The sequence below is a fragment of the Dreissena polymorpha genome, chromosome 6 (assembly GCF_020536995.1).
Source record: "Dreissena polymorpha isolate Duluth1 chromosome 6, UMN_Dpol_1.0, whole genome shotgun sequence".
Classification (NCBI taxonomy): Eukaryota; Metazoa; Mollusca; class Bivalvia; order Myida; family Dreissenidae; genus Dreissena; species Dreissena polymorpha.
The window spans coordinates 111,399,735-111,415,023 of record NC_068360.1 but is presented as its reverse complement, the minus strand read 5'-3'; the positions used below and the strand labels follow the sequence as shown (position 1 = coordinate 111,415,023).

The 15,289-nt window shown below is 34.7% G+C and overlaps 1 protein-coding gene across 1 annotated transcript in view; it reads right to left on the bottom strand.

Annotated features, from left to right (window-relative positions):
- Positions 1 to 10,140, bottom strand: part of LOC127834212 (cullin-4A-like) — a 40,315-nt gene extending 30,175 nt beyond the window's left edge. Inside the window, exons 1-8 of the mRNA XM_052359869.1 lie at positions 9,728 to 10,140; positions 7,026 to 7,245; positions 5,674 to 5,743; positions 4,919 to 4,992; positions 3,765 to 3,927; positions 3,037 to 3,126; positions 1,664 to 1,746; positions 838 to 905 (exon numbers count right to left, since the gene is read on the bottom strand). Coding sequence (XP_052215829.1) covers positions 838 to 905; positions 1,664 to 1,746; positions 3,037 to 3,126; positions 3,765 to 3,927; positions 4,919 to 4,992; positions 5,674 to 5,743; positions 7,026 to 7,245; positions 9,728 to 10,004 — 1,045 coding nt within the window. The 5' untranslated portion in view covers positions 10,005 to 10,140. The remainder of the gene's footprint in view (positions 1 to 837; positions 906 to 1,663; positions 1,747 to 3,036; positions 3,127 to 3,764; positions 3,928 to 4,918; positions 4,993 to 5,673; positions 5,744 to 7,025; positions 7,246 to 9,727) is intronic.
- Between the last annotated feature and the right edge of the window lie 5,149 nt (positions 10,141 to 15,289).

The window sequence follows — 15,289 nt, the reverse complement described above, 5'->3', positions numbered from 1 at the left end:
ATGACCTTGACCTTTCAACACTCAAAATGTGCAGCTCCATGAGATACACACGCATGCCAAATATCTATCTTCAATATTGCAAAAGTTATGGCCAATGTTAAAGTTTGTTGAAAACAAACCAACAAACAAACCAACCAACAGACAGGGCAATAACAATATGTTCCCCAGTATAGACTGGGTCACATAAAAATTCCTAAAAAGCAGGGCCCGTATTCACCAAACAATTCTTAGACTTAAGTCTAAGAATAAAGAAAATTCTTTAAATTAGAATATTCAAGAATTTCTTTAATTTTGAGTCAAACTCTGCAGTAAACATCTCTATCTATATTATTCTTTATATAGAACATTTTGTTAATGACATAATCACCAGTGGAGGCCTGTATATATTCAAACACTGAACACATTTTTCTCGGTTCTAAGTCTATTCTTTATTCTTAAGACTAAGAATCGGTTGGGGAATACAGGCCCAGGAAAGTGTAGCCCTTGCTATGCCTAGGCTGACTTCAGTAAGCCCAATTTCCTGCAGAGGGTGGTTCATTTTTACTCACTCAATGAGAGGTAATTGGTTAATTTAAGAGAATTTGATAAAGAGCTTTGAATAATATCCTGTATTTTGACCATAACAAATGTTGCACCCCCCCCCAAAAAAAACATCACATAATCATAACAGTTTTCTTGGATTACATAGTAATACATTGACATTTAGATTCAAAAAATAAAAAAAATAATTGCTATATATTTTGAATTGTGAATAGTTAGTTATTCTTCTTCGGTTATTTCTTTAAGTTACTTAAAAACCGTTTTACAAGTATTTGAATTACTTCGACACCAACATACCTTTCTGCAACATTTGAGATATATGCTGCTCCAACAACTGCTTCTCTATTAATGATATCACAGGTTTTCTGAAAGACAAGAAAGTAAATAAGAATCACAAACAAAACTAAAAGATTCCATCGCACAGCTTTGTCCCAGGCAAGGGAGACATAGTTACCAGGTCAGGAAAATGCATTTAAATGTACTTACTTATAAACAACTGCCGTCAAATGCGAATGGGTCAATTTCATTTACTGGCCAAGGCAAATGCACTATTTCTCTTGACTGGTCAAAACTATTACACACACTATTGTTTAAGATAATATGAATATTGCCATTGACCAGTCAAGATGATTAACTTCCTTCTTTGACTGTTACGGTTGTATTCAGTGCACTACTGGTCTGCACATTCTTTGTTGACTGGGCAAGGGCACTACACTTAACTTTGTTGTCTAGTCAAAGGCACTTCACTAACTTTGTTGACTGGTCTAGGGCATTATACTTACTTTGTTGTCTAGTCAAAGGCACTTTACTAACTTTGTTGACTGGTCTAGGGCATTACACTTACTTTGTTGACTGGTCAAGGGCATGACACTTACTTTGTTGTCTAGTCAAAGGCACTTTACTAACTTTGTTGACTGGTCAAAGGCACTTTACTAACTTTGTTGTCTAGTCAAAGGCACTTTACTAACTTTGTTGACTGGTCTAGGGCATTACACTTACTTTGTTGTCTAGTCAAAGGCACTTCACTAACTTTGCTGACTGGTCTAGGGCATTACACTTACTTTGTTGTCTAGTCAAAGGCACTTTACTAACTTTGCTGACTGGTCTAGGGCATTACACTTACTTTGTTGACTGGTCAAGGTAGTGTAGAAGTCTCTCATTTTCCTCTTCCAATCTTTTCTCAACATGGAGAAGGTACTCTGGAACCTGAAAAATATGAACTGTTTATGAAAGTAACTTTTAACCCTTTACCACACAGATACACACTTTGATGCCTTTGTAATCCCTTAGAACATCAAATACAATTACAGACTTTTCTTACAAGATTCAAGTTTAAAAGCCTTCACTTGCAATCTTAAGGTGCTGCTGATCAGGAAACAGAACAAAACGCACAAATTACGAAATTCCCAATAGAAGTCTTAACAATTCCAAAGAGTAAGAGAAATTTCGTAAATTTCTTTCCATATTATGCGAATTATCTGCAAGTGAATACATAAATTGAGCATTATCTTCAAATGAACAAATAAATTGAGCACTGAAACTGAATATTTCAAGCCAATATGCATGTTAATGAATATTTGAATTGGTTTGTGCAATAAATTCTAAGCAATACAAATTAATTCCCAATCTGAAGATTTCAGTTTTTTCTCTCATCTTTTCCCACTCGGTATGGTACAGGTACTTTTCCAAATTTGCATAAAAAATCGATGGTGTTTGTATCTATTTAAAATTGATATAAATGCACTTTGTGCATACAATTATTTTTTATTTTTTTAATAAACATGATGAATAATTGTTTGTTCGATATCTTAAATGGTCTACCCACAAAATCAACTAAAATCAATAGCACACTAAATAATTATGATTTTTTAGTTCAGAATACTATCAAAAAGTTTTAGAAATTTATTACATGTGTCGCTATCCATACACAAACATTGTTGCAAGAATTGTCATGTACTTTTTAAATAAACAGCACATTTTTAATAATACAAGTTTAATTGTTTGTAATATCATCTCATTGCAAAAAAATCCACATTGAAAAACTTTTGAGTTATTTGTCAAAACAATTAACAAAAATAAATACCTAAAGATAAATAGTAGGCAGTACTGGTTCTACCAAAACATCAGACTCTAGCAGATATATTAGACCTAGGCTTTCGATGCCACCGACTAAAAATAACAAGGTTTTACCCTTTCCCACTCAGAAGCAAAGTTCAAATGGCTATGTGCAAACAGCATAAAAACCAGAACAGCAGTTTGAGTAACTCACAGTCTGTTCAGGTTTGATGCTGTTTGCTGCTTTATCAGTATATCAAGGTTGGATATGAAGCCTTTTAAACTTTCATCTTGTAAGAAAGATCTTTAATTAAATTTAACTTTCTAAGGGAATACATACGCGTGAAAAAACGTATCTAAGTGGTAAAGGTTTAAACTAAAAAGTAAATATGAGGAGAGTTTCTAAGCTTATCAAGAACCCAATTCATAAGTTGTTCTCACATCTCGTTCCTCCATAAGTCGTTGTCCCTCTACACGATACAAGCTGTCTGTCGCTTCAAGAAATCTCTTCTCAAATGCCTCCATGTAAATCTGTGCATAAGACAAAACAAGTCATTGAATATTGTTGCAAAGTCGTGTTTAGTATATAATTAAACCTCATTAAGAAAAATCAGTCCGATTTTATGCATGTGTGTTAAGTATGGTCCCAGATTGGCCTTTGCAGGTTTTTTGCCTTGGCACAGGTAAATCAGGAACGATACTTTCGGCTTTTGAGGAATTTTTTGTTTGAACAAAATATTTTCACAAAATAAAAAATCAATCTAGACAGAAAGTTGTGTACCCGATTAGGCTGTGTGTACTGCACAGGCTAATCTGGGACAACACAAACATGATACAATTCACTACAAATTATGTTTTTTGTGTTAGAAATGTGTCACTAGGCCACGGATGCCCCCACCTTCCGCTTTTGTCTAAAAACTCAACTTATGTAAGAAACTTTCTGTTGAAAAAAATGAACCAAAATATATTGTTTCTAAGATCAAGCCTCTAGAAGCAATATGGACTTTTACATTTTGATTTAAAGGAAATTTGGCTAAAGAAATTTCCGTTTGGCTACAACTTGTTCTTCATTTAAATATTAAAAATACTTAGAAATTCAGACAAAAACAGGTAAGCTTGGCAACAGAAAATTTTGAGCGTTTAAGGAGCCCTGAAAGCCCAACTGATACCTGGAGATCTGAGAGCATTCTCAACAAGCTCTTCAGGCGTCCCCTATCAACTGCCTCCCCACTACGCTCACGGTCTATCAGCTGCAGCAGACCCTCCACCGTGCGATTCTGTACGATGTGGTGACCCACGATGTGTGTGCGGAACAGGTCCAGCCCCATGTCCCTAGAACAAAATCAGTGCAGTCATCAAAATCTCCCAGTGTGAGTGTGCATTTCGAGGGGTTTCTCAGCACTCCTTCCTAACTAACTATTTGACTCACAAACATTGGAACAATTTTTTTAATCATAGCTGAGATTTTCAGCCATGTGTTTTTTTACTGAAAGATACTTTTTAATTTTGGCGTGGTCTTGTGTAGTGGTGTACAGCAGGATTACATTGAGGGAACCGCACCTCTCCAGTATGGTGACCACCAACCTAAGTCACAAGCTTCACCGAACAGGGATTAAACCCCAATTACCTAGGTGAGAGACACGTCAACCAACCACTGCACCAACTAGTCAGCCAAATTCAGCAATGGGAGCCCAAATTATTTCATAAATTGTTATGACAAACACTAAACAAAATAAGAAAAAGCCCTGCACTAGTAAATCTAATGTTCAACATGGCATGCTCAGATTTTCAAAACTGTATACAGGCAGGCTAGTAAGACTGGATAAGAAAATGTAACAAGGCTGCTTAAATAACACTGACAATTTGAGCAAGCCCAGTTTAAAATGTGCCTCTGCAAGGCTGGCGTTCTTGTATTCATTTCATTCTCCGTCACTAATACATGTATTAAATCATTAATAAAGCATATACCCAACAAACTGATTTATTAAGCATATACCCAACAAAATGATATACAGAGAAATATCAGAACATACCAGAATGTGATTTTTAGCTTGCACTCATATTTTCTCTTTTAAAGTAGGCCTATCAGTTAAACATTTACAATGACAAATCTGTTAACATTCTGTTTGTTTTTGCTGTTAAAACTAAGCTCTGCATTCAAATGTCACACAGGCCAAAATTCTTAGAGCTTTCAAAATGGGCACAATAACAGCACATAGACAAATTATGATGGCTTTGACTTGTTTATTTTCCCTTTTTTGATTTTTGGTTTCAGGTCTAATGTAGCACAGGATATTATAAAAGTTTTAATTTATAAACTTACCATATAGACATAATTGCAGAATTCTGCAGGACATATGTTCTATCCAGGAATAAAAATATACTGCGGATCATGATCTGAAATAAAAATAAAAGAAACATGAAAATTAAACAAAAAACATCCATGTGCCATGACTAGATACCTTTAATGTTAGGTCAATGATAATGAAATTCAGTCCTCACTAGGTACTCAATTTTAAAATAAGTGCACTTCAAGTCCACTAAGCCATCTACACCGGTCTTTAGCTAACAGATTTTTTCTTTCAAATTCAATCTTTTACAGAAACATATTAAACAATCATTGTTAATAGAAAGTCAAAAGATGTCAAATATTTTTTTTTGTTTAAGCTTGAAACTCATAATGACCACATTGACGGACTGCAGGTACTATCCAGTTAACCATTTTCTCTAATTGCCCAAGCAACAAATTATTGAGACTCCATTATAAAATATTGCAAAGCCTAGAATATAAATTGGCCATGCTCTATGAAAAAGGGGTTTAATACAAAAGCATAAAGTGTCTTCCCAGATTAGTCTTTGCAGTTCGCACAGGCTAATCAGGGACGACACTTTCCGCTTTTATGATATTTTTCCTTTGAAGACAGTCTCTTTTTATCAAAAATCAAAATTAAGCGAAAAGTGTTGTTCCCGATAGGCCTGTGCAGACTGCACAGGCTAATCTCATTCTGGGACAACACTTTACGCACAAGCATGAAACCCCTTTTTCACAGAGCGTGGCTAAAGTTCGCATTTGCTCACCATTTGTTGACAGTGTGACTGCCAGCAGTGGTCTATCTTCTTCAGGAACTCTTCATATCCAATGTTCTCTGTGAAAACTGTCAAGGAAATCTTTACAAACACAATTGTAGGCAAAATTAAATCAAACTTCAGTATTTAAAGTATCATTTTATTTAAACAAGAGCACCGCATAACGGGTGCCAATGCTCGGCTGGGGTGCATTTTTTAATAAATGAAAGCTTGTCAGATTTTTTTTTTTATGAGGTCACAGTGACCTTGACCTTTGACCTAGTGACCCCAAAATGGTTGTGGCGTGTATAAATAATCAAGGTGAATCCACATATGAAGTTTTAAAGTTGTAGGTGGAAGCACTTTGATTTTAGAGCCAATATAAAGGTTTTAGCACGACGCCGACGGACGACGAGCTAGCTATGACAATACCTCCAGTTTTCTCCGAAAACAGCCGAGCTAAAAACTTCACTTTCTTTTTCTAAATTTTTGGCTTCACTTGCCTTCAATCCTCATTGCCTTGCGCAATAACTCAGTACTTGCCTACCACTCTTGCTTGGAATTTGTCTAAAATTATTTAAAAATTGAAAAGCAAAATATCAAAAAACAACTACAAAGGCAAGAAAACAATTGACAATACAACCCAAAAGAAAAATAATGCGTATTTTTTCCACACAAATATTCCTCTTTTTTTCTTTTTTTAAAATTCCATGTCTTAAGGACCAACAAGTGAACAAAATCAGCAAAATGCAACTATTTACATAGTAACTTCATATTAAGGGGCCACCAAAAATCTTTCCTTGCAATTAGATACACTCCCAGAATTTTTACCAGCCAATAGAGCCAGTGCTCTGGTCAATGACCTCAAACACCATCTACTTTTCCTGGTTTCGTACGCGGTCTTACCAACTTTTAAGGACTAAATATACAAACATAGTGATACACATAATAATATAGACTGAATTTATAAACATATAAATATTCCAAGTAATTGTTATATTCCACTAGATCAAACATTATGACAAAATTAAATCACCGAAAACATCTAATTTGTAACAGCCTGACTACAGGTATACATATTTGTATTTCTTTAATCTACAAGCCCAAATTACTATCCAATTTTTATAAAGTTAAGCCCACTTGTAATCGACTGTCTGGACAGTGTTTAACGTGAAGGCTGGAATACAGGGATGAAAATAAGCACTGCCCAATTCCCCCTTAAATTTTTGGTGGGCTCCCGTGATTTCAGAGGCAAACATTACTTCCTCAGTGCATGACGCATTGACAGAAAAAGAAAACGCAGCCAAGACCAAAAGTCTATCCAAGGAAACGTATGAACAAAGTTTTTTTAACTAAAAGGATATTCCAAGAACTGTCCAATGCTCCTTTTCACATGTGCTTCGCAGACTTGTTTCAGCTGTTCATACAGCATGGAGGACATTTTATATGAGCACATGTTTTCCACCGCCTGGTACAGCTCCTCTAGACTCAGGCATATTGCACGACTAGCGTGGATGGCATCGACAGCTTCCCGTAGTTTTCCCCATGTCTCTTGCTGGTAGTTCTCAGGCAGCTTGGGCTTTTCTGTAACGAAATAGCACAGATTTAGTGTGTAATAGTAATAAAATATTACGTTGAAATAGAACTTGCCAATGTTGCAAAATCTGGGATAGACAACTTTTTTTTGCAACTGGTCAATTTTGTGAGTGACTTGTAAACTTAGTTTTACATGCAATTTCATATAGTAATAGTCAACTCATCTGAATGGCAATTAAAACCTTTTTTGTTGAAACATGTACATACTGTAATTAAATGTAATTGTAATACATGTACACACTTTTAACCAAATTTAAAGGTATGAAAAAAAAACAATACAAATTGCAAAAAATGCATTTTTAAAGCAAACTGTTACAACTATAATAAATCTTACTTGTAAACGTGTACCAGTCTCCACAAAAGCCACTAGTTAGACATGATGGCACATGCCTTCCTAGTACCTGCTCATTATATTATTTACCAAACAAATTAGCTTAAGAAGAAGACCCAAAGAGAACGAGAGATGTGTTTGTCAGAAACACAATGCCCCCTATTGCGCTGCTTTGAAATACAATTTCAATATATCATTTGGCATGTTTAGAAATTATCTCCCTTTTAAAGCTTGTTACTTCCCTTGGATGGTATTTTTTTTACTTTTGACCTTGAATGATGACCTGGACCTTTCACCACTCAAAATGTGCAGCTTCATGAGATACACATGCATGCCATATATGAAGTTGTTATCTTCAATATTCAAAAAGTTATTGCAAAAGTTTAACTAATGTTAAAGTTTGTGACACACACAATGAATAAATGAATGACAGACAGGTCAAAAACAATATGCCCCTGATCTTTCGATCCGGGGGCATAAAAAAAAAATTGAAATAACATGTTGGTCAACTTGTCTTTTTTAATTGCTAATACACAGTATGTGTTCATTTTTTTAAAAACATTAAACCATTAATGTATTTGTAAAGTGTTAAATGTTGTCAATGATGAATCAACCAGACTGATTCATTTACCTATTCCCATTTGTGATTATATCATTTTAAAAAGGTTTGATAATTTTGTAAAAGACATGAGATTTTAAGGGTAGCGTTTAAGTAAACAGTTAATTGTTTATGTACATTTTTTTGTGAGCAACAACTAACAGCACTTGCACTTTTTTTACAAGCATTTTGCAAGTGGGCTGGCTTTTATTTAAAGCTGAGATATAATGTGTAGCTAGTTGTGATAATAATAATCATGCCATATAAATCCTAAATTGAAAAGGAGGAACAATTTTAGCGATCTTCAATGTACGATAATACATTGGAACAGAACCTTTTGCATATTGATATCATAAGAGTATGTTTAATAATCAGAGCTCCAGATAAGGGTCGTATTTTCGTAAATACGAATTATTTTCAAGTCTGTTATGTATTTATTTTAAAATCTTGTCGTACCATTAAGAATTACAAAATCAAGTTACGAATATTATTTTTACATCCGTTCGTATCGATTTTTATTGAGTTCTTTTCTCGTATTAAAGATCTTTGCGGTGCTTATATAGAATGGTTATCGGGTTTGTTTAACAAAGCGCATTTTTTCCAATAAAAGCGCCGTATACAGTCTATCTGTCAAAAAACAATGGCGGCGCCCAGGGAGCGTCCTAAAAAACTGCAAAGCGCCCAAAAACACGCTTTTAACATATTGTACGCAAAGTGAGCCGAAGTTAAATGTTTAGAAAGACATTATAGAAAAGATCTTATACGATGTTGTATGTTCAGTTGCCGACACAGTCGGCTAAACAAAAACGCGACACGACGGGTCCAAACTTAAACACAAAAAACATTGAACGAGTGGAAGGGACAAGTCCCATGGCTAATCGTTGAAAAGATTGAAGGGGAGACCCGTTTTAATTGTGAAATATGTAAAAATTGATCTTAGGCATGCAATCTAAGCACAGTTTGGGCATATGAAGGTATTTGAAAAATAAAATTGTATAATACTGAAAAGACACTGTTGAACTTGTATAAATAAAGTTGCTAGTATGTTTATTTTGATTCTTTTTGCATGAAAATAACCATTATTATTTATTTTTAGGTCATTTAGAAAAAATAAGAATTATCTTCCAAAACTTAGTAGTAATGTTAAGAATAAAATTTCAGAGTTAAGAATTCTTTTTGAAAATCTGGTAGTAATTTAAGAATTTCACAAAACCTTATCTGGAGCTCTGATAATGATACTTGATTCAACTATCTGTTTGTATGCCAAGGATTATATACACATTATTTAAGTATTAAAAACAAAAAAGGTTCTTATTTTGTAATCATCAGTCAATGAAAATCAACTATAAGCATTAACTCACACTGTGTTTAAGTAAAGTAACACGAACAGTAACATAATTGCACACAATCTTTGAGTTCAGAAGTATTCAGATTTTGTTGTTGTCTACATTTGCATTATTTTTAAGTAAAATCATTCAAATATAATATTATGTGACCTTTTCCTTTCCAACAAACAATTAACACAGGACAACATTGCACACCTTTGAAGTTTTTTATCACCAATTTCTTTGTTGTGCCTGGTTTATTTGTCCCCATGGGTGAAGCATGTCGGTGCACACCATTGCTACCAGGGCTTGGAATAGCAGAAAAATTTGCACGTTTTTGTGAATCCGTCATCACTGTTTCTTCCGTCTTAATGCGTTTGTTTTGAGGAGAAACTGAATCACTGCCACTGGGTCTTTTCTTTTTTGAAACCTTTTCGTCCTCTTTCCGATGCTGTTCGTGCGAAGAACGCTTATTTGCATTTGAGAGAGGCATTAATCTCCTTCTGGCCAAACAATGGCCGTTTCCTAAATGGAAACTGATGTCGTGAATACAACTTCTTCTATCATTCTTTGTAGGACATGTTGCAAAATGGCGGCTCTCGTGTATTTTTTCTCCAGGGGAGTTAAATCTCGAAGTGAGTTATCTCCTTTTGCCGGTAGGTTACAATACACTTCTATTCGAACAGGATTCGCGCACGTGCAATTTGCCTCGCTTTACGTCATTGAATTGTTTAATCATTATATCAATATCTTATTAATTTACCATATTACTTCTACGAAAGTGTTTGCAATAAAGTATATATTCAAAAATGTTTTCATAACTTCGAATACAAAAAAGTTGCCATATTAAATCGAAAAAATAGAAAGTTAAGAAAGTTTCCTTTTTTCGGGATTCGTAAGAAGACTTTAAGAAGCGAAATCGCACTCGCTACCTTTGCAAAAAGCAAACTATTAAATATAAGATGCATGTTTTAACTATACGTTAGCAATCGCTTATATATTTTTTCAAATGTACTTACGAAATACATTAAATAAGCTTTATTTTTTAACCGTTTCTGATTGGTAATAATTAGTACTTGTATATAACTATACACATCGTGTAGTGTTAAATAATCAATCAAATGGGAGCATACTTTATATGTATTTATTTGGTATAAGTTATAGCATTTTCCTCAGAAATCGTCCGTATTTATGAAGCGTTGAAGGTAAGCACATATGCGTTTTTCAAAACCGACGTCATTAACATGCGACTGGTCACAAGCGATAGGTTTCACCTTTTTTTTGGCAGAGTTTTATTTAACTTGAATATGATGAATACATATAAATGCATCATTTAGGCAAACTGTGAACAAGTCCCTTCAATATGATATATACGACTAGATCAAATGAATGAATTTCATTTTAACTTACTTACAGATTTAGCCAAATAAAAATCTGATTGATTTTAAGTTTTTAAGATCATTATTTTATTGCGAATAAGTTTGATAATGATAGATAAATTAAATAATCACAAAAAAAAATGCCGACTGGAAGCATAATGAAAAGGGCAGTGGTGCGGTGTTCACAAAACGGTCTTATGAATGCGCGATAACAATCTACTTCTGCAGTCAACTGCGAACCTGAAATATCCTAGTGTCCCAAATGCTCCGCCGACTATAGTACTTCCAATACCCCGCGTATTCTAAGCGATAATTATCTGGAAATGCTACTTAAGGTAAGTGTATGCGATTTTCGATCATCTGCCAGCGCTTGTGCCCCACCCCCGACCTAGCCACCATTTTTTGCAGGGCAGGTTTTTGGATACGCAATATTGATCACAATAGGGCCAAGCTCTGCATGAAAACATTTTTAAATGTGAAACGTAACTGTGACGCATGTGTATAGTTGATAAGCACACGTTTATAGTGGCCAAACGCAGTTGCAATATTATAACTTCCTGACAATAATGAATAATTGTAAAAATTACTACATTCGCAATCTCATTCTGTAGCGATGTTTAGAATAGACTTGATAAAAGCACTTTATATATTTATTTTTATATTAGTTTTTTACCGATCTGACTTATTTCAAGCGATCAGCGTATTCTTTAATGGGGCCTTTTCACGTTTTGGTAAATTGACAAAATTAAAAAAAGTTGCTTCAGATTCGAAAATTTTCGTTTAAGTTATGATATTTGTGAGGAAATAGTAATACTGAACATTTACCATGCTCTAAAATAGCCATTATATGCATCTTTTGACGATCTGAAAACCTGAAAATTAGAAAGCGTTGCAACGCGAAACGATTGAAACGATGCTCCTTTCAATGTGAGTTATATATATAATACCTATACAAGGGGTATTTTTTCAAACAGTGTATTATTCAATTTAGTGTCAATATTCGTTGTTGAAAAGTCAAACCATAAACAATAGGTGAACATTTACCAATCTGGAACCCCTGGAACCCCTGGGGTAAGCTCGGTAAGGGGGGGGGGGGAATGAACCTGATGCCTGTGAGTTGAAAGAGACACATTTAGAGCGTTGATTTACGTTGATAAACGGGCGTCACGTGAATTTGTCAGTCCCATAATTTAAGTAATAATTCGCGTTCTATGCGAAATGTTTTGTGCATTAAGAAATATCAAAAGCCGAATTAAACTCTACCAACATGTTTTTTTCATTTTTTTTTATATCTTTTGCTAAAATAACAGTTGACATAATTATAATGTACAATATTTAAAAGGATTCAAATCACAATTGTGATCTACGGTCACATTTATTTAACAAGTACTATACGAATGTGTCGATGCCTTAACGTTAACAAACATAAGCAAACTTCAAACAGCACAATAATGTTTTACAAACATTCCCTGGCGATCACACTGTCACCTGTTTTTACTTTAACCTACAGGAAATGGATTTAACATTCATCCAAATGCAATTAAAACACATTAAACCCGGATATGAACCTTTAGCGCCCCATCCGATTTTTAAAGTGCGGTTGTTCTCTAACCATTTCGGTTAAGCATACATATTTTACGATGTAGACTGCTTAGCAGTTCAGAAGTTTATAGTGCAAATTCAAATGGCAGCATCTAAGGACCTGAATGCATTTTTAAGAAATGTTCAACACATATGCACACAATACACGTGTATTATTTGGCACCTTGCGCTCTCCCCTGATTATATCAAAATAAGTAATTACTGTGAAACCATTATAAATCGTCAGGCATTAATTTTTATGCCCCCCTTCGAAGAAGAGGGGGTATATTGCTTTGCACATGTCGGTCTGTCGGTCCGTCGGTCTGTCGGTCGGTCTGTCGGTCGGTCCGTCCACCAGGTGGTTTCCGGATGATAACTCAAGAACGCTTGGGCCTAGGATCATGAAACTTCATAGGTACATTGATCATGACTCGCAGATGACCCCTATTGATTTTGAGGTCACTAGGTCAAAGGTCAAGGTCACGGTGACCCGAAATAGTAAAATGGTTTCCGGATGATAACTCAAGAACGCTTAGGCCTAGGAGCATGAAACTTGATAGGCAGATTGATCATTACTCACAGATGACCCCTATTGATTTTCAGGTCACTAGTCGTGTATTATGTTAGTCGGCCGATTGACTTATTCAAGATCCTAACGAACAATCATGTCCCATATTTGAACACAATTTAGACTGAATTACCGAAGACAGTAAACAAAACAATTATATCAATTGCTCGCTTTAAAGTTTGTTGGCGAAATTCCTTCGAAAATCTCACCAATTTGTTGAAGCCATTGTGTGCCTATATGACAAATATTATTATAAATCATTAACCGTTTAGATACGATGACATTTCAATTGACTTTCATATCAAATACGCGTCACGCGTAAAAACAATTTGTATCTGTTTATGTGCAAACAGCGATATATTTGTTAAATAGAGTTGTCACAGACACAGGTGGCCATAATTCAAACGTTTGGGCATATTCACACAACCAGTGAGTTAAATAAGACTTATATTCATGACACATTATTAATATATGACTAGTAAATACTCCCCAATATTTGCTGCTTCCTCATTAAGATCACCTTTAAAGAGGCCTTTTCACGTTTGGGTATATTGACACAATTGAAAAAAGTTGTTTCAGAATCGCATATTTTCGTTTTAGTTATGATATGTGTGAGGAAACAATAATACTGAACATTTACCATGCTCTAAAATAGCCATTGTATGCATCTTTTGACGATTAAAAAACCTGAAAATAAAATCGCGTTGCAACGCGAGACGATTGAATAATTTGGAGAGTTCTGTTGTTGTCGCTATATTTTGTGTAACTACGAGGATTACTTATATAAAGTATAAAAAACAATGAACATTGTATTTGGATGGATAGCCGAGTGGTCTAGGTCGGAGACTTTTTACTCCAGGACTCCAAGAGTCAGTGGTTCGAGCCCTGCTGAGGTTGACTTTTTTTCGTTTTTTAAATTTTATTCTAGATGTTTTACTGGAGCTTTTTAGATCCAATGTTTACATTTATCAATATAAAGCATTTAATGACAAACTTCAAAACATGCCAAAATCTGTGAAAAGGCCCCTTTTAATACTGATTTGGTTGTAAAATGTTTGTAAAATATGCCAAGCTGTGAGACAGGGGTGGGGGCGGAGGCGGGTTAGTTCGCACAGTAATGTAGGATTTAAGCTATTATTTTCGCAAAATAAAATCTGTCATGACTCAGAAAAAAGTTGTTTCAACCAAATAAAGCGTGCGTGTGCTTTCGTCATTCAATTTCCACGGACATTGGTTGTGAAGTCACATGAGGATATCTAAATAATACTTTTAATTAAACATTTCGTTAAAAACACTTGAACGCAGCTATCCTCACTCGTCTTTTTACGAAAACAATTTTGTTAAAAACAAAAACAGTGTGATTTTATATTGCTTAAATACTTGGAAGTGTACCGATCAGCTAAGTCGGATTGGCCTGTTTGTGGAATGTTATTGTGAACGCAGTTTGACTCAAAAGGCTTTGCCGTAGTTAACCCATATATGCCAAGTGGACTCTCCCATCCTTCTAAATTGCATCAGTTTATTTTCAAAATTAGGGATGTCTAGTCTATTTTCTTCTATATTTAGAATATTTCTTACATAAATTCCTTTAAAAAAACAGCGAAGACCCAGATGAGACGCCGCATTATGCGGCGTCTCATCTGGGTCTACGCTGTTTGCCAAGGCATTTTTTCTAAACGCTAGGCATAAATGGGTTAATGTAATATTTATTTTTGTATTAGTAGTAGTAGAAGTAGTACGTGTAGTAGAAGAAGTGCTTATTTTTGTAACGTATTAAAAAAAACGTTTCATCCATTCCAGGCCACGTTGTGATGTACACTTATTGCGTTTTTTTTCATCCGCCATACTAATCGCCTGGTTGTTTAAATAATTTGCAAACGGTTGATAACTAATCGAGATTTACTGGATTACAATTCAAGCCTAGGCTTATAACTTAAAATTCACCCTCGCGATTGATGTTATATTTTTAAATGAAAGAACTGGACAAGTGATAATAGAACTTGTAAACATAATTGCTTCACAGGAATTATTGGATGAGATGTATCATCTATGATATTCCCTTTTGTTATTGCATAATGGAGAAAACCACGTACATTCCTCCATTTATTGTACACACATTTTATCATAAAGAAAACTTACGGCAATGAAATGTCGATTTTATAGTTCCGTGAAAAAGGTGCCTACTTATGCAAACAAATAACAAATGAGTCGCGTTCTGAGAAAATTGGGCATAATGCATGTGCGTAAAGT